Source organism: Salvelinus namaycush, chromosome 24 (genome assembly GCF_016432855.1).
Source record: "Salvelinus namaycush isolate Seneca chromosome 24, SaNama_1.0, whole genome shotgun sequence".
Lineage (NCBI taxonomy): Eukaryota > Metazoa > Chordata > Actinopteri > Salmoniformes > Salmonidae > Salvelinus > Salvelinus namaycush.
Window position 1 is genome coordinate 18,544,381 of NC_052330.1, and position 20,858 is coordinate 18,565,238.

At 40.0% G+C, this 20,858-nt stretch overlaps 1 protein-coding gene across 2 annotated transcripts in view; it reads left to right on the forward strand.

Moving 5' to 3' along the window:
- Positions 1–3,032: 3,032 nt before the first annotated feature.
- The window catches only part of snx9b (sorting nexin 9b), a 29,740-nt gene continuing 11,914 nt past the window's right edge, over positions 3,033–20,858 (forward strand). Inside the window, exons 1-4 of one of the 2 annotated variants that reach the window (XM_038962266.1) lie at positions 3,033–3,395; positions 10,131–10,217; positions 10,769–10,843; positions 12,112–12,228. In XM_038962266.1, the coding sequence (XP_038818194.1) occupies positions 3,384–3,395; positions 10,131–10,217; positions 10,769–10,843; positions 12,112–12,228 (291 nt within the window). In that variant the 5' untranslated portion in view covers positions 3,033–3,383. The remainder of the gene's footprint in view (positions 3,396–10,130; positions 10,218–10,768; positions 10,844–12,111; positions 12,229–20,858) is intronic. The other variant, XM_038962267.1, reaches the window with a different exon arrangement.

The following is a 20,858-nucleotide window of genomic DNA, read 5'->3' on the forward strand; positions in this document are numbered from 1 at the left end:
TGTTGGAAATGTAAATGAAGTGATCTATGTACCTACCAAAGTTGTCAGGTGAGTGTCTAACTTATTCATTTAACTTCCCAATAAACTTTCAAATGTTATTGTCTGATTGATACATGGTTAGCAATGTCACATTTTATGGGATAGCGTGAAACTAAATGAGTTTCAACTTGTCTGCGCCACTGACTGGCTAGCTAGAGCTAGTTAACATTAGTTAACAAGTGCAGACCATTGGAAGAAGGTGTTTAGGGCACTAAGGCATTTTTCTGCCATTTTGGTGCCACTCTAGCCCTTGCTTCCCATGGGAGAGCATCCTCACCTGGCTGATGGGGGGCAGCTTGGTCAGCAGCATCTGGAAGGCAGGAGGGGGCAGTCTGCTGGAAAAGCTGCTGTGGTTTGCCTGCACATAACAATGACGTTAGCAGAGAGGAAGAGGCGAAGCAAGAGGTTTCACTTTTGAAAAGATCTGTCCAAAATAAGCCCAATGTGTTTCTATGGGCTTATTTTGGACCTATGGGCTTGTTCCCTGCCTTCCCGCTTTTGGGACATGATTCCCAATGATTCCCATTGTTAGGGCGGAGACATAAACATCTCGTCATTATATAGGCCTACAGATCTTTGACGTTAGTCAGGTGAACCACTCCCTTCTCATAGTTTACAAAGGGTAAGATCACAAAATAGATGAGTTGAAAAGCACAATGTAAGGTCTGGACTGGAGCAAAGAAGTGAATATAGGAAAGGCTTTTCTTCCCCAAAAATGTTTTGTACCCTTTAGACAACAGAAATTCAGAAGAATCAGATTGATTACAGTCCATATCATAGATAAGTCCCCTTACAGAGTCTCTGGTATTGTCCCCTGTGAGATATAATAACTCACTACTGTAGTGTTGACAATTGACAATATTTACTACTGTATGCAAACAGAAACTTTATTTGCAAACAAAATGTCACAAGAACTGTGGTGGAGGATGGGACTACAATAACCTGAACACTACCATGCTGTAGAGTAGCATTTACATCCAGAATATTTTGCTGTAGGCTTCAGCTACAGGACTAGGCATAGAAGGTGGTTGAGAGAGCACTGTAGGCTTCAACTACAAGGGCTCTTCTCCACCCTTCTCCTGAAGTGTGCATTTGCACACTCCTCGTCATGGATTTAAAAGCATAGGATAGTTTCCAGCATTGCTTTGCTAAATCTGTACAAGAAAGTGTGCTTTGGGAATAAGGTGGGGAATCGGGATGCAATTCATACAGTAACATTACATTTAGGTCAAACTCATATTAGTACTGCCTATGAGGAGAATCAGTGCCAAGTAATGACTTGCAACGATAGAATTAGATACTGTAGACATTATCTACCTTTATCCTCCACCTCCTATCTATCCAAATAGTAGTAGTGAAGAAAAGGACTAGGGCAAGGACAGACTGTAAGCTAGTTTCAGGACTGTTGTTTCCACCATAGCACATTGGTCAGAATGCAAATGAGGAGATTGAGCAGGAATCCAGGTTTAGGGGTATTTATTACACAAACACACTTGAACACAGGAACGAACAGAGGCACGTTGGGAGAGGGTTTGGAATGGAGGTTTTGTAGGGCTTGTAAGGCCGGTGGGAAGGTTAGGAAGGATGTTTTAGGAGTGGTGGCTTGTAAGGCCTTGGAGATAGGATGTGGATAACAAGGATGTGATGATCTGGACGGAAGATACAAAAGGGAAACTTTATCAACACATAACATAGAAGTGCAGACATGACAAAGTAGTGCCAGGTGACTATGGGGAATTGGCTTAACATATAACATCCAACCCAGGAGACTGCCAGGATAAACATAACAAAGGAGTAATTCACATTATCAAACTGATGACATGGGTATCAAAGGGATATAACGTAGGGCAACAAATATATATACTGTATATATATTATTATTTAGTGCTTACATTTCTCCAAACAGTACAATAACAAGGGGCACGTATTTCATCATATCACACACATTGGAAGGAGTGAGGATAGGGCCGCCCCGTGGCATCACCAAGCATAAACTGAACTGGGCTCAACGTTGAGCCGCCCCGTGGCATCACCAAGCATAAACTGAACTGGGCTCAACGTTGAGCCGCCCCGTGGCATCACCAAGCATAAACTGAACTGGGCTCAACGTTGAGCCGCCCCGTGGCATCACCAAGCATAAACTGAACTGGGCTCAACGTTGAGCCGCCCCGTGGCATCACCAAGCATAAACTGAACTGGGCTCAGTTTCCCAAAAGCATATTAAGGCTACGTTCATCGCTAGAACCTTTGTTCTAACAGGAATAACTTCAACTATTAAATTACTTTCCTCCCAAGATTTGTATTACATTTCCAGAATCTACCTATAACTATTACTCAAAATCATTTTAAACAGTGGGACAAACTCCTGAGCAAACTCATCTAGGAAGGAAGAAACGCCTGTGTCAACCTTAAAACAATTTGAATGGGTTTCTACTGGACTGACACTGTAAATTCATTAGGCCTATGGACCTTTAACCATACTTCTGTCCAGCAGATGGCGACATTGGATTTTATTAGTCCTCTTTTGAACAGCGCCCTTCACACCTTTATGTCATGTGCTGTCAAACTGTCAAAACTTTTTCACAAGGATACATTGTAACAATTAAATTATTATATTGAAACATCATGGCACTAACCAATTCTTATTTGAATCTAATTTGACATACAATTAATGCTATTCACTGATCCTTCTGTATGATAAATACAATTTCAAAATAAAAGACAACATACCTAAATGTATTAAAATAAATTATTATTATTAGAAGTAGACGTAGTAGTAGCGCTAGTATTATGTTATTATTAGGCCTTACTATTATTGTTGTTGTTAGTATTATTATACGTTTGATTATTATTATTGTTTTTTAGCTAGGCCAAGGCTACTAGTGATAGGAGAGTCCTGACCTGGATCTGCAAACTCACACAACTAACTTGTCATATACATAGCCTATGGGCCTGCTTGTCTTGAGAGAACCATTGGACAGAGCCCACTATCTTTCCGGTTTCTTACTACCGGTAGGCTACAGGAATCTTGCTCCCCGGGCTCTGGAGTCAATTCAGCTATTTACCCGCTATAAAGAAATGTCAAATTTGTGTTGACTGGATATACTCAATTGGGATTGACTGTCGCGGATTTTTTTCGCACTCAACCATTTTAGCTGTCTCTCTCAGGTTTGAGGTTAAAGGGCATCTTGTATTTAGTGATGTATTAAAATTTGTTCTGCGACGACTCGCCCCAAGAAGTACCTTGTTTTCGCCCAGTTGAGCTGCGAGGAAATGTCTGGCTGAGGATTTGTAACCCACGAAAACCTTGGCCCGTTTTGTAATGATAGATTAATGCACCGACAATGGCAAACAAGGTAGGATGACATCTTTACAGAAGTGTTTTTTTCTGAAAGCTGGCGATCTATCCATTTGAAGTTATTTTAGCACCAGAGTTAGTCGGAGAAGGAGAATATCAGGGCTGGGAGAGTTCTATTTTCAGTCTGGCGCTCACCTCGAAATGTGTTACATTTGTGAACTATTTCCCCGGTATTAAGACAGGGGAGAAGACATGTTATTTTCTCTGTTGTTCGTACTTCAAAATGGCTTATGAACGCTTTTTATATAAACATGGAAAATATGTATAATTAAAAAGTGTCTTGTGACATTTTATTACCCTTCCAGTGCGGGTCATTTCTTTACGCTAAGAACTCTGGGAAGTGTAGTGCTTTGAGCACAGAACTTTGTGGCAGAGGGTGAAAATGTTAAACGCTTATTGATACACATAAAAGCCCACTAAAGATAACTAAGGTACCAAGCTACTAACATTGCACTATGCAGGGTACTAGGTAATCTATAGCTGTTATTATTATGTGCAAAATGCTACGATGAGGCTAGGCATGAAATGGACTGGCTTCCTCCTCTAACATTCTATAATGGAGCATCCTAGAACTCTATGGAGGTGTACGTTGTATAAAACATGCTGTCTTTTGAGTTCATCTTTGGTGATTTCTCTTGAGACTGCGTCCTTCCTTTTGGGGTAGCGTTTGAAGGACAGAATTGAAATTGATTTCACATTCTAAGGAATCTTGACTATTTGGTTCCGCCTTTCTATGGAGTATTCAACTGAAACATGTCAGCCATTCCTGTACTTTTATCATCAGCAAGAGGATGTAGGCTACACGAAGGCCACATCAAATAGATCCTATTATATGGCCTAAGTTCTGCATTCCTTTTTATGGTCTGTCCAGACATTCCAAAGAATGTTGGCTATTTGCTTCCACCCTCTCGTCTCATTGTAATCCATTCTATGAATCATTAGGAATGTTGTATTAACCAACGCTATTCTCTTCCATCAGCTTCAGTGTGTAGCCTAACTGTAGATCCAGACACTGAGCTAAAGAGCAGCCAAAAGTCTTCTGACAACTTGCATTGCTGACAAAACTGACTGACTCACTCTGTCTACGGTATCATTCTTTCTTCCTCTCCCTCTCTATCCCCCGTCTTCTCGTGGAAGTTGGCTGGGAGGCTAACATTAAAATAGACCTCTATTCAGAGGCTGAAGGTGCTAAACAGACAGACAGACCGAGACACAGGGGCATTTCCATCGAAAAGGACCCATGAGCACCAACATGTGAAATTCATAGGAGCATATCAAATTGGGTGTCAAATGAAAGTATATATTTATGGGAAATGAAGGCATAGATACGGTTTTCAACCATTTTCCATCCTAAAAATGAGGAATAAGTAAAGGCTTTGATTTCTGGATAAACAGATGGAAAATGGGTCTTAGAAAACATCTACCAGAAAGTCTTAAAGGGTATCAGAAATAGATAAAGACCGCTGTCAACTATTATCAACACTTATATTTTGTTTTTGAGAAATTCCTTACCTTCTGTAAATTCAAGACCTATTGCCTTGTGCCTTTAAATTCCGTTACCAAAAACCCACATACAGTATCTTTAAAATATTTTCTAATTTCATGTCCTTATGAAGAGGGACAATAATGAAAGTTCATAGAAGTAACAAATACAGTGTCTTCAGAAAGTATTCACACCCCTTGACTTTTTTCACATTTTGTTGTTACACATTCTGAATGTAAAATTGATAAAATTTAGATTTTTTTTTTGTCACCGGCCTACACAAAACCAGGGAAGTTTTCCAATGCCTCACAAAGAAGGGCAACTATTGATAGATAAATAAACAATCTAACATTGAATATCCCTTTGAGCATGGTGAAGTTATTAATTACACTTTGGATGGTGTATCAATACACCCAGTCACTACAACGATGCAGGCATCATTCCTAATTCAGTTGCTGGACAGGAAGGAAACCGCTCAGGGATTTCACTATGAGGTCAATGGTGACTTTAAAACAGTTACAGGGTTTAATGACTGTGATAGCCGAAAACTGAGGATGGCTAGACAATATTGTAGTTATTCCACAATAGTAACCTAATTCACAGTGTGAAAAGAAGGAAGCCTGTACAGAATAAAAATATTCCAAAACATGCATCCTGTTTGCAACAGGGCACTAAAGTAAAATTGTAAAAAAGGTGTAAAAAGCTATTCACTTTTTGTCCAGAATACAAAGTAATGTTTTGTGGCAAATCCAAGTACCACTCTCCATATTTTCAAGCATAGTGGTGGCTGCATCATGTTATGGGTATGCTTGTAATTGTTTAGGACTGGGGAGGGTTTCAGGATAAAAAAGAAACAGAAGGGAGCTCAGCACAGGCAAAATCCTATAGGAAAGCCTGGTTCAGGGTGCTTTCCACCAGACACTGGGAGATGTGCGCCAAATCTACACTGGAGTTGCTTACCAAGAATAGAGTGAATGTTCCTGAGTGGCCGAGTTACAGATTTTCCTTAAATCTACTTGAAAATCTATTGCAAGACATAAATGGTTGTCTAGCAATGACCAGCAACCAATTTGAATGAGCTTGAAGAATTTTGAAAATAGTAATGGGAAATGTTGCACAATCCAGGTATTGAAAGCTATTAGAGACTTACCCAGAAAGACTAACAACTGTAATCGCTACCAAAGGTGCTTCTACAAAGTATTGCCTCGGCTGTGCATGCTTATGTGAATTAGATATTATGTATTTCATCTTCAATACATTTGCTAACATTTTTTAAAACATGTTTTCACTTTGTCATTATGGGCTATTGTGTGTGTATATTGGTGAAAAACTCAAATGTAATCAATTTTGAGTTCAGGCTGTAACACAACAAAATGTGGAATCAAGTCAAGAGGTAGGAAGACTTAATGAAGGTACTGTAATAGTAGACCTACCAATTAGTTATAGAAATTTTACTGATAATTTTACTCCTCTTTGTTTGAATTATTAAGTGATTCATTACTAAATTGTTAACGGAATTACCAAAAAATCAGTAACGGAATTACTGCAACTGAATTTGCTACAATGGGAAATCATAATAGTCACAAACCACAGTTGGGTTACCTGTACTGTCCTCCCTTCCATTGGCATACTGTTCAGCTCATAATTGTTTTCTTTGAAGAGTCTCAAATACAGCACCAGTCGAAAGTCTGGACACACCTACTCATTCAAGGGTTTTTATTTAATTTGTACTATTTTCTACATTGTAGAATAATAGTGACGACATCAACTATGAAATAACACCTGGAATCATGTAGTAACCAAAAAACTGTTAAACAAATCAAAACATATTATATATTTGAGATTCTTCAAAGTAGCCACCCTTTGCACACTCTTGGTATTCTCTCAACCAGCTTCATGAGGTAGTCACCTGGAATGCATTTCAATTAAGTGTGCCTTGTTAATTTGTGGAATTTCTTTCCTTAATGCGTTTGAGCCAACAGTTGTGTTGTGACAAGTTAGGGGTGGTATACAGAAGATAGCCCTATTTGGTAAAATACCAAGTCCATATTATGGAAAGAACAGCTCAAATAAGCAAAGAGAAATGACAGTCCATCATTACTTTAAGACATGAAGGTCAGTCAATCCGGATCATTTCAAGAACTTTGAACGTTTCTTCAAGTGCAGTCGCAAAAAGCTTTCAAGCGCAATGATAAAACTGGCTCTCATGAGGACCACCACAGGAAAGGAAGACCCAGAATTACCTCTGCTGCAGAGGATACGTTTGTTAGAGTTACCAGCCTCAGAAATTGCAGCCCAAATAAATGCTTCACAGAGTAACAGACACGTCTCAACATCAACTGTTCAGAGGAGCCTGTGTGAATCAGGCCTTCATGGTCGAATTGCTGCGAAGAAACCACTGCTAAAGGACAGCAATAAGAAGATACTTGCTTGAGCAAAGAAACATTATCAATGGACATTAGACCGGTAGAAATATGTCCTTTGGTCTGATGACTAAAAAATCTCAAATTTGGGTTCCAACCACTGTGTCTTTGTGAGACGCAGAGTAGGTGAACGGAGGATCTCTGCATGTGTGCTTCCCACCGTGAAGCATGGTGGAGGAGGTGTGAGGGTACTTTGCTGGTGACACTGTCAGTGATTTATTTAGAATTCAAGGCACACGTAACCAGCATGGCTCCAAAGCATTCTGCAGCAATACGACATCCCATCTGGTTTGCACTTAGTGGGACTATCATTTGTTTTTCAACAGGACAATGACCCAACACACCTCCAGGCTATGTACGGGCTATTTGACCAAGAAGGAGGGTGATGGAGCGCTGCATCAGATGACCTGGCCTCCACAATCACCTGACCTCAACCCAATTGAGATACTTTGGAATGAGTTGGACTGCAGAGTGAAGGAAAAGCAGCCAACAAGTGCTCAGCATATGTGGGAACTCCTTCAAGACTGTTGGAAAAGCATTCCAGGTGAAGCTGGTTAAGAGTGTGCAAAGCTGTCATCAGGGCAAAGGGTGGCTACTTTGAAGAATCTCAAATATATTTTCATGTAACACTTTTTTTGTTTACTACATGTGGGTGTCACTACAGACCCTGGTTCGATTCCAGGCTGTATCACAACCGGCTGGGATTGGGAGTCCCATAGGGTGTCACACAATTGGCCCAGGGTTGTTAGGGTCATTGTAAATAAGAATTAGTTCTTAACTGACTTGCCTTTTTAAATAAAGGTTAAATAAATAACATGATTCCATGTGTCAATTCATAGTTTTGATGTCTTCACTATTATTCTACAATGTAGAATATAGTAAAAATAAAGAAAAACCCTTGAATGAGTAGGTGTGTCCAAACTTTTGACTGGTACTATATGTTTCACCAGTTTGGACAGTACAGTGAGTAGAGTACAGTATTGAGTACAATACTGTCAGTAGAGCACTGTCAAATACAGTACTGAGTACATTACAGTACTGTACAATAGTGAGTAGGGCACAGCAATACAGTATAGTGAGTAGAGCACAGTAGAGTACAGTCCAATGTGGTATAGTACAGTATATTGGACTGTATTGAACTATGCTCTACTGTACTGAACTCTACCCTACTCTGCTGTGCTGTGTTGTACTGCACTCTACTGTGCTCCGCTGCACTGGGCTGTGATGTCCAAAGTTACAGATCAGGGACCCATGATGTAATTCCGTTACCGTAATTCTGTTGCAGGGTGTAAATCCACTTCACTTACTGTAGTTCAATAACCAAAATATATTTTTTTTTTACTCAAGGTGCCATGTCATTGCTGACACATCATTCTTTCTGCAGACATCTTTGAATCTTAATTTAGAGTACATCAAAAATCTGGTCCCATTAAAACCTGATGGAGATTTTACCGTAATTCCATTACCAAAGTTTGCGTTGGCACAGTTCTTCCACTAAATTCGTTTTTCTAACATTTTCTGTGGAAGTTATTAAGTTGTTGAACTTTGGAATCAATGTTTGGTTTTTTTAAGTTTTTTTTTAGTACATTTTAAAGTGAAAAAACTGAGTCAAAGTCTAATTCCGTTACCGTGGAATTGCCCACAGACATTTCCTTAGTCTGTCTAAGCGATACGCTAGCTGCCCAAGCACTGACGTAGCTCTGTGAATTCTACACCATTATGACAATAGCATTCCCTCTTCTGTCCGAGACTCTCATCCCCTCTTTTATCTTCTGTACATAGCATAGGCCAGGAGGTTTCCCTGACCATGTGACCTAACCAAGAATAACTCTTGGCCCTAGCTATGGCTTCCTAACTCTCCCAGAGGCCTTTCATACTGAAATGCTACAACGTTCTTTGTAGTTACTGCTGTAGCCTTGGGGTTACCAATAGACCAATCTGTGCAGAGGTCAAGCTGAGCTGTCTAAAAACAGCGTCAGTGAAGAAGTGAAAGAGGTTAATCTTGGAGTGATATGATCACTTGTTTCTTTCTCACTTCCCTCTTAGAGAGGCGTAGAGGGAATTGGGGGGGGTTACTGTTTCTCGAAGGAGCCCCTTGTCAAGAGCACTGTTCCCACTGTCAGATCCCCCCTGCACACGCGCTTATTTCTATGGGCACAAGCTCTGTTTATCTCACAAACTGTTCACACCCCTCTTGTTGGCAGAGAGAACATTTAGCAGGTTTAAAGCTTATTTCCTTTAATTCTGTACATTTTGTCATGGGGTGCATAGAAAATGTTTACATTTTTAAGCTAATTCTGCACATTTTGCCAAGTCTAATGTGTATTCAAGTGACATTTGAGTGACACAAACATTACAACAATCTATGGGCAAAAAATCATAGCTAAATAACATTAACATGGGCTAGTTGATCTGGACATTTCTGACAAGTTATAAATATATAAGTATGCAATGACTGACATGACAAGAGGAAGTGATGATGCACTACCCAATTTAGAAATTGCACCTTGTGCATTCTACTATTACAACTTTCAAGAGTAAGTATATAAACCCCCACAGTTTGAGAACCACTGGTCTAGTGGACTGAGTCACTAGGGTGAGTTAAGGCCGTCGGAATGGGCCTATCAGGGCTCTGTGTTTGAGATGTATATACAGGTGCTGAGGTCGAGTCAGCACAGCAGAAGTCCTTGGCAGCAGAACTAGTTCAGCTTGTTTGAGGTAGAGATTTCCTCACTCCACTCCTCAGCAGATAAACGAGGATGTGTGTCTGTGTTTGGCCTGATTGCCCTGGCCCTGATTGTGTTGACTCTTGTTGTGTTTCTCTCAGGTACAGGTTTTGTATGACTTCACTGCTGAGCCTGGAAACAACGAGCTGACCGTGAGAGAGGGAGAGACAGTCACTATCACCAATCAGGTGAGCACGTGACTGACCCCCCCTTCATTACCCCGTTTCTCTCTTTCTATACATATCGTTACCCATCTCTTTTTCTATCGCTCTCTTTCTCTTCCACATATCTCTCCATCTGTCTCTATTTTTGTCCTCATACAGTATCTTTTTCTCTCGAACCCCCTTTCTCTCGTGCGGGCTCTTACCCCCCCATCTAACTTTCTCTCATCTTTCCCCCTGACACCACACTACGCACATCATCAGTTCTGTGTGCATTTATGTGAGTATAAAAATATCATGTTTTGCTGGCTCACCTATATTCTGTGTCCTGTTGGAATTACATCAGCCCTGTAAAGTCACATGATCAAAATCTCACATGATCACATAGACAATAAAAGCTCCTCTCTGTAGTATGAGCCAACGTGATGTCACTGTTATCATGTGGGGACGGCAGTTCAAAGGTCACTGCAGTGACTGTAACTGTATCATCATCAAATCTGTCATCAGCCAATCACATCATGAAACCCACTTCTCACAAAGCCAATCACAGTCTCTCTTATTGGTGTGTTTTGTTTCAGGGTGTTGGAGGAGGCTGGATAGAAGCACAGAATTCCAGAGGAGAGGTTGGACTAGTGCCAGAAGACTACATTGAGGTTAGGGAGTGGCTTGGAGTGTTGTTGATGGAACTGGCTTCATTTACACTTTATATCAATGTCTTATTCCTTCTCATATATTGTTTCACTGTTTTTAAAATCTTCTATGTATAATTTACTTTTTTTTTTTTTTACCAGCTGCAATCACCTTGTAGCCTGAACCTGTTAGTAGTTTAACTCCAGTGTTACTACACATGGATAAGCAGCTTGTGTAGTGTTACTGGGATTTTCAATGGGAATGGGCTCAGGGTTGTGGAAGGGGGTCAAGGAAAAGGCAGCACTCGCCAAGTTTCTCTGTTTTTAGGAAACCAGGACAGGATATACCTCCTTCAGGACTGGGGGTTGTATCACTATGTTTATGTAATGCAGTGGTGTAGGGACCCTTCTGAGTGGTGTGTTTCTGTGATCCAGAATCAACCTCAGTATAGGGTGAGTCACTCTGTGGTCTTCTTAAAGCCAAGACAGAGATGTGAGTTCTGTCCAGTCAGTCGATGGCAGAGAGAGGAGAGGTCTGCTAAACAGTTTAGTCTTACTCCAAACAGCACCGAGTAGTCACAGCATTAACAGATCACGCTGTGTGTGTGTGTGTGTGTGTGTGTGTGTGTGTGTGTGTGTGTGTGTGTGTGTGTGTGTGTGTGTGTGTGTGTGTGTGTGTGTGTGTGTGTGTGTGTGTGTGTGTGTGTGTGTATTTGGAGGACCAGTAAAAACACATCACCCTAACTGCTCAGTGCTTACTTTCTTTATTCACAAGATGGAAGTGCGTGTTTGTTACTATTGGGCAGACTCCCACCAGCTATTTGACCCTTAGTTACCTCCCCAGCTGTCCTAGACAGTTTTGGTTCCACACAGGATCATAATATTCCCATTGACAACTGATATCCACATGCTGTTATTGTTCTCTTCAGTGAAAACAGCAGGACTAAAGTTCACTGTGTCTCTAAAGCAAGTGGTATCTATCTCCGTACACCAGGCTACATTCTGGGGGGAGGTGTATACAAAACAGGGCTACTTCTGCTGAGTCTAAAGAGTTAGTTAGGATTTGTTTTTGTTTATCAGTGTATGGCTACTCAATTAGTTTCACTATACCATTTCAGTGGCCTCCCAGGTGGTTAGCCACTCAACCTTCTATAAATCAACCATAACTTGAGCTTAGAACTTGAGGGTGTAAAATGTGGTTGTTTGTAAATATGTTTGTCTCTCTCTCTCTCTCTCTCTCTCTCTCTGTCTCTCTTTGTCTCTCTCCTTTGTCGCTTCTCTTCTGTCTGCAGCTCCCAGGAGGAGGGGGAAATGTAGGACATGTAGCTGCCCCAGTAGCTGCCCACGCCCCAGACCTATCGTTCTTTGACGCCTTCGCTGCACCAGCCAACAACACCACTCAGAACCAGGTAGCACACAGAAGAAGTAATGACATGTTTATCCACAGTGAGAAAATATTTAATTTCAAATAGGAGCTAATGTCTTTTAAATCATCATAATTATGGTGTAACCTCATGTCTCTGTCTGCCTCTGGGTTTTTGTCACAATACTTCTTTATATCATACTTCCCTTGTCTCTTCTCCTCTGCTTTTACATGTGACTCACCCCTTACAATTCTTATCACTCTATACTAGTCCCTCCCTGCTACAGTGGCCTCTGTGCCAGCTAGACCACAATGCACTGCTCCCAACGATCCCATGGTGGTGTGATGTTTTGAGTGAAAAAGATAGCAGAATGCAGAATTGAGGGATGACCTCAGTCTTTTATTAATCTAATGAATATTATTCTACCCATCCGAACCTCTGAAATGACGAAGCAAGAGCAGCTGCTGTGACTATTTCTGCACGGTTGTGGGTTTTAAATTATCCCTGTTTTTAGATATTGGTCTAGGACTCAACAAAAGACAGGGGTTACATTGTGTGATTGTGTATGTATTGAAAAATACAATAGAATGTCAGTATGAGTGAATGGGAACTACAGTGCCTTGCAAAAGTATTCACATCTCTTGGATTTAATTTTGTTACAAAGTTGGATTAACATTTATTTAATTTCCATGTTGTTGTCAATAATCTACACAAAATACTCCTGTCAAAGTGGAAGAAGAATTATATATATTTTTTGTAAATTAATAAAATAACTAAAATATAGTCATTGCATAACTATTCAGCTCCCTGAGCCCATACATGTTAGAATCACCTTTGGCAGCAATTACAGCTTTGAGTCTCCTTTGGTAAGTCTCTAAGAGCTTTGCACACCTGGATTGTGCAATATTTGCCTATTATTCTTTTAAAATTCTTCAAGCTCTGTCATGCTGTTGGGGATCATGGCTAGACAGCAATTTTCAGGTCTTGCCATAGTATTTCTAGCAGATTTAAGTAAAAACTTGGCCACTTACAGTAGGAACATTCACTGACTTCTTGGTAAGTAACTCCTGTGTAGATTTGGCCTTGTGTTGTAGGTTATTGTCCTGCTGAAAGGTGACCTCTCCCAGTGTCTAGTGGAAAGCAGACTGAAGCAGGTTTTGCTTTAGGATTATGCCTGTGCTTAGCTCCATCCCGTTTATTTTAATCCTGGAAAAACTCCCCAGTATTTGCTGATGTCAAGCATACTCATACCATGATGCAGCCACCACCATGCTTGAAAATGAGGAGGCAGTTACTCAGTGATGTGTGGTGTTGGATTTGCCCAAAGGCCAAAACGTGTATTCTTTTGCCATGTTTTTTTTCCAGTATTACTTTAGTGCCTTGTTGCATACAATATGCATGTTTTGGAATATATTTATTTTGTATGTTTGTGTTCTTCTTTTCATTCTGTCATTTAGGTCATTTATTGTGGAGTTATTACAATGTTGATCCATCCTCAGGTTTCTCCCATCAGTCATTGAACGTTGTATCTGTTTTAAAATCACCAATGGCCTCATGGTATCATTCCCTGAGCAGTTTCCTTCCTGTCCTGCAGCTCAGTTCAGAAGGATGACTATCTTTGAGGTGTCTGGGTGGTTTAATACATAATGCACAGCATAATTATTAATTATACAACGGGTGGTTCTAATACTGAATGCTGATTGGTTAAAACCACATTCCAGACGGTGTCTATTCCACAAGTTACCACCTAAATCTATGACTTTAAAATGCCTATTTACTTTTCCATCTGACTGCGCAATCCAGTGTCTCATCATCCCAGCCAGGCAATTTATAAACTTGATTTCCACTATAAAAAGTATCTAGACATTATCTCACATTTCTTTTAGACTAACATTTAGTTTTCAACAGCAGAGATTTGTATAACCTTGCTGTCTGTCTCTCTGCCATTTGCAACATTGTTTCAATATTCCAATTCGATCTCCAGCTGTTCCATAGTAATAAACGTGTCGGGAGAAGAAACGAGACACAAGCAGGCAGTGTTTCTCAGCCAGTCGAAATCATGAATAAGCTGGCATCATATTTATGGATATATACAAAGAAATGTCAATTGATAAAAGGTAGAACATAAACGAAGGTCAGCTAGTTTGCGGTCTTTCCAGCTTCAGTTTGAAGTTATTGTGTTTAGGTGTGTTGTTGGCTAGCTCCTCTGAATAACGAGAGAGCATATTTTCTATGCCAGGCGAAGTCGTGCCTCATTAGCTCATTTTTATGGATGTATCCCAATAAATGTCACTTGAAAACAGCTTAAACAAATGCAGCTACTGTTGTTAATCTGTCTGCATTGTTTGATGTGACTGTAAATTAGCCGTAATTTGGCTAGCTAGCAAGCAAGGGATAAGAACATTGCCAGCCAGTATGGCAATGGAACATTTAGAACGAACAACTGGGTCGCGTCCATAGATACAGAACAAAAAGACTGAAAGACTGGGTCATGTCTCTGGCAACCAAACAAATAGAACGAACGACCAGCCGGCTTGGGTAGCAACCCTAGATTTGTTTCGGGACTATATCTTGTTGAAGGATGAAATAGTATGAATAAATTCATAAAAATAACGTTTTTAATGAAAATATGTCAGTCATTATTTGAAAATGTTGGTAAACCATTGTATAAAAGTGATAATGCCCTCGAAGATGGTGTTTAGAGGATATATTGGCACGGTTTGCCAGCCCTCGACTTTGTCTCGGGCTTATCAACCACCAGGCCAATATATCCTCCAAACACCATATTCGAGGGCATTATCACTTAAATAGACCATGCTTAACGAGATATTCAATGTCTGATTTGTTAAGAGAAAGGGGGATACCTAGTTAGTTGTACAACTGAATGCATGCTGACCCCAATAAGTCGACTGGTCCATTTGTTTGGTTGATACGCTGTTGGTCGGCCAAGATTTCTTTTTTTGTCGAGCAGTAGCAAATGTATATTATTTTTATTTTTTATTTTTTATGGCATACTACACACTTGTCTTACTAGACACGCACCCATCTAGGTGAACTAATCGATTGCAGAGGCCGTGGGGATGGTACAGTCCAAGAAGAAGGGTAGTGTGGCTAAGATGCACATCTCTGTCCAGAATGCACTCTCTCCCGCCAATTATGCACTCAATATACTATTCCAGTCTTTTGCTATTCGCATTGTCGGAGTGGACATGTTGTTTCCAGAGTGCACAACCTATGCTACACTTGTGAGAAACACTTTTTGGTTCATTTCATTCCACTTACAAGTTGTCAATTTAGTCATTGTCTTTTGTTTGGAGTGCTCCTGTCAATGTTGATTACCCATAGAACTAGGCCTATAGGCTACCTGGCCTGCGCACTAATGTAGGCATATAAATGTGCCAATTTGGGGATCTGATAGTAATTCTGATTGGCTTAACAAACCACCAGTAATGAGCTGTGGAGCTTCTCAAAGTAATGTTTTCCTCACCTCAAACAGCAAACAAGCGAAGTCTGTTTTTACATCCATTGAGAATGACAATAGTTCCTCAAAGTATTTAAAAAATCTTTCCAGCTCTCTCCCTTAGGATATTTATTTTTATCCAAATATTTTCTACCTGCAGGCTGCAATGGTTTATTTGTTGGCTTTGTAGGCTATTTTTACGTAGTTGGCATGGTACTAAATGGTAAGATAAATTGGCATTCCACATGAGAAAGGTTGCAGTCACGGCAGAATCTGCAAAAGCCAGTAGGAGCGGGAAGAGGATGGTCGGGTCAGGCTAAGATTTTTTTTCTTCTGGTTATCTTAATCTCTGGCTCCCTCTTTAGTCATTTGTGTCTTATTTCATCAAACAGTGGCCTTAAAGTGTCAGACAAGCTCAATGTGAATTTATAGTTGATTTTATTAAAACACAAAGGGTGTGTTTAGGGCTGTTGTGGTGACTGTTACCGCCACACCGGCGGTCACAAGTCATGAAGGCAGTCAAATTCCACATGACCATTTAGTCATGGTAATTAGGCTTCTCCAAGCTCTGATACTGCTGATGGTCATTAGTAGCCCTTCAAACTTGCTAACTGCCTGGTACTCAGCACTCTATTGGCCCTCTAATCACTCTGACATCAATGCAAATGGAATAGAAAATCAAATAAAACATGGGGGAAAAGCGTCCTCCATTCGCTTTTTTAGTGCATAGATGACATGTATTTTTTTCCCGCTACCCCTGTGCGTGATAATGGTCTATTCTATATCAAAACAAATGTCACACATGTATTATTTAGTATATGTAAAGACAATATTAAATCAAGAATAGTCTGATGGGTGACAATATTAGCCTATTACTGATATGATATATTATCACTTGTAAATGATGCCCAGCATAAGAATCAATGCCTTTTTTTTGCGACTTTTTCTAATCATAGTCACAAACCTCATGAAGCCTAGCCCACAGGCCAAATGTTTTAAAGGTTTGTATCACAACTAAAGTGGCCAAATAACTTCTTAAAATGATGCACGTTAATCTGCTTTACAAGGGGTGTAGAGCCTAACGTGTGAGTTTCAAGTTTGGGGAAAATAATTTTCAGCATAAAAATGCACCTTTTATAATAAAAGCATTACATGCATATTTGCATTTTGCGGTCACTTTTGATAATGGTGTTTTCCCGCTAATGGAAAATTTGCACTTATAGCCTACTACCATGTGCGCATTGCTGCGCTTTTAATGTGAAGAATTAGCCTAATAGTTTATCAACATTTTAAGCTAAATGTTCTGATCCGTTGCATTAGCCACATTGCATAAAACATTTTTTTGATGCTATTGGTTATATTAATGTGGGATCTATCGCATCCCACAACTGTCTAATACTATGTTTGGAATATTTATTTATTACACAAAATAGAATAGGTCGACTTTTGTGCTATGGGGGATAGTAGATTGACATAGGCTAGTGCTTTTGCCGTTCGTTAGGCCTACTCATCTTGTTGGCTGACAAAGTAAATGAGGGCAGTTATTCTATTATTTTCAATATGCACCTCGGAATTGGATAAGGACGTGCGTAGTTGCGTTCCCGATGTGTCTGCCTTCACTTGTAGCCTGTGAGAAAGACCTGATCAAGTGACTGAGAGCCATATGAGTGAGAGGCACATCGGATTGCGCATCACACTCAGGGAGAAGGGAACAACGCAGCACTCCGGGCCACAAAAGGCATGTATTTTTTTAGGATGCATTACGGCCACAAAAGGGATGCTGCTGTGAAATTCGAGGCATTATTATGTGTTTGTCAAATTGTGAATGAGAGACTATTGTGGTGTGTACAGCCTGCACAAAAAGCCTGTTCAAAAAAACAAAGCAGAGCTCATGCCTTTCAAGCAACTTTTTTCAAATCATCATTCGTCTAATCATGCAGCCTTACAATGTTTTTTTATATTTTTTAAAATATAGCCCAACGTTTGTAGAACAACTAAAGTTACATTAATAACTCTATATTAAGCATATAGGAGTACCTATTTCTTTGTTAACACCTCAACACAGAATAGGCGCATATGCGCACTCCCTCAAATCGTTTGGAGAAAATATTTATATTTTATTCCGCTTTGTTCAATTGTATTCTTCATACTATAAAATATTGCAACGGAATTATAAGCAAATCTTGTCTGCTAAATGAACTAGTGTAGCCCACATCAAGACCTAACATAAGGACAACTCAGAGTATGCTATTCTTTTCTTCTGAATTAGACTACATTTTCGTCATATCATGCTTCTTTAGAACTGTCTAAAATAAATAATGGATTTATTGTGTAGGTGTAGACTATATTACATTGATTTATTGTGAAGGTGTAGGCTATATTACATGGATGTATTGTGTAGGTGTAGGCTATATTACATGGATTTATTGTGTGGGTGTAGGCTATATTACATGGATTTATTGTGAAGGTGTAGGCTATATTACATGGATTTATTGTGAAGGTGTAGACTATGTTACATGGATTTATTGTGGTGGTGTAGACTATATTACATGGATTTATTGTGTAGGTGTAGACTATATTACATGGATTTATTGTGTAGGTGTAGACTATATTACATGGATTTCTTGTGTAGGTGTAGGCTATATTACATGGATTTATTGTGGTGGTGTAGACTATGTTACATGGATTTATTGTGTAGGTGTAGGCTATATTACATGGATTTTTGTGTAGGTGTAGGCTATATTACATGGATTTATTGTGGTGGTGTAGACTATGTTACATGGATTTATTGTGTAGGTGTAGGCTATATTACATGGATTTATTGTGAAGGTGTAGGCTATATTACATGGATTTATTGTGTAGGTGTAGGCTATATTACATGGATTTTTGTGTAGGTGTAGGCTATATTACATGGATTTATTGTGTAGGTGTAGACTATATTACATGGATTTATTGTGTAGGTGTAGGCTATATTACATGGATTTATTGTGTAGGTGTAGGCTATATTACATGGATTTATTGTACTTTTTAAAATGGCTTGCAGGCTGTGTGGAAGCCAGGAGATGCTAAATGTGTTTGGTAATTGACCGTTAATTAACGTGAGACCGACAGTTATTTGCTTGACAATCACCAGCTGACCAAATGTCGTGACCGCCACAACCCTAGGTGTGTCCAATGTTCCCTCAATTGTTTTCCGGCACTGAGCAAATTTCAGGTCTGCCGAGTGCAAACTTGAACGTTGTGAAAATTCTGTTCAACTTCCAGTGCACGTTTACTGTGAACACTGAGGCTGTACCCGCTTTAAGTTACAGTTTTAACAGTGACCATGGCTATTTCATCATGATGTAGGCCTACCAGAGTGGCATAGCATCAAAAATAATGGAGAAAATGCATCCCATAACATTTTAACATGGAAATCATTCAGCCTACAGTAGCAGCCACTGTGTGGTGTTCAATGTAGGCCTACATTCCATGAGACTTTTGAAAAAAAAAGAATGCAGGGCTTGACATTAACCTGTTTATCCAGTTGTCCTTCAGACAAGGTGACTGAAAGTGTTGTGTGATGCAAGAAACCACTTTACAAAATAAAATGCATTATTATTCCCATACCATTATTACAGAGAATCAGACAAATTATGCTACCCTCTGACTACTGGCCTCTTAACTTATTCAAGACTGTCTCAAAATACAACACTTCCTGTTTATGACAAAAAAAAAGCTCTTTACCTGTCTAGAAATGTACACATTTTGTGCTCTTGTAGGAAGCTATCACTCCCCTATTGCTGACTACAAATGATCTATAACTGGGCTAATAACTCAGTAACTAGCAAAGGATATGAACAAAATGTGCACACGTGGCTACATGCAGCTCTCACTTTGATCTCAAAACAAGCGCATCTACTCAACCGCTCATGCTGTAAACACAGTCCAGTTCAAAGTAAATAGCACAGATCCATATACAGTGCATTCAGAAAGTATTCAGACCCCTTCACTTTTTCCACATTTTGTTACATTACAGCTTTATTCTAAAGTGGATTCAATTGGTGAGGAAAAAAAACAATCTACACACAATACCCCATAATGACAAAGCAAAAACAGGTTTTTAGAAATGTTTGCAAATTAAACTGAAGTATCACTTTTACATAAGTATTCAGACCTTTTACTCAGTACTCTGTTGAAAGACCTTTGTAATCGATTACAGCCTCGAGTCTTCTTGGGTATGACGCTGCAAGCTTGGCACCCCTGTATTTGGGGAGTTTTTCCCAATCGTCACTACAGATCCTCTCAAGCTCTGTCAGGTTGGATGGGGAGCATTGCTACACAGCTATTTGCAGGTCTCTCCAGAGATGTTCGATCGGGTTCAAGTCCGGGCTCTGGCTGGCCCACTCAAGGATTTCAGAGACTTGTCCCGAAGCCATCCCTGCGTTGTCTTGGCTGTGTGCTTAGGGTCATTGTCCTGTTGGAAGGTGAACAATTCTCCCCAGTCTGAGGTCCTGAGCGCTCTGGAGTAGGTTTTCATCAAGGATCTCTCTGTACTTAGCTCCGTTCAGCTTTCCCTCGATCCTGACTAATCTCACAATCCCTGCCGCTGAAAAACATCCCCACAGCATGATGCTGCCACCACCGTGCTTCACCATAGGGATGGTATTGGCCAGGTGATGAGCAGTGCCTGGTTTCCTCCAGATGTGATGCTTGGCATTCAGGCCAAATAGTTCAATCTTGGTTTCATCAGAACAGAGAATCTTGTTTCTCATTGTTCGAGAGTCCTTTTGGTGCCTTTTGGCAAACTCCATTTGGCCGAGCGTCTTAGTGGAAAATGCTTTATTCACTCAATATTAGAATAAAGGTGTAACGTAAGAACATTTGAAAAAGTTAATATGATCACACCAGTAATAGATTCGTTGTTGTATTACTTGTGAAGCACAGCTGAGTGAGCATTTAAATAATTCGCTTTTTATTAAAATTTTACTGGGCTGGTGGTGCCTGCATCTGATGGTAAGTCTACGCAGAGGGAGAGAGCAGCAGACTGAGGGTCCACTTCTCAACATCCCTCCACTCTTCCTTTCCTCCACTGACCAAAAAGGCACACTGTCTTCCAGCTGATGGCGAAACTCGAGTCGCACCGCATTATTTATGCCTCATCCACAGATTCATGTTGTTACTCCTATGAACAGAGAAAGTGAAATATTCCTCAATATTAAAAAAGACCCAAGCT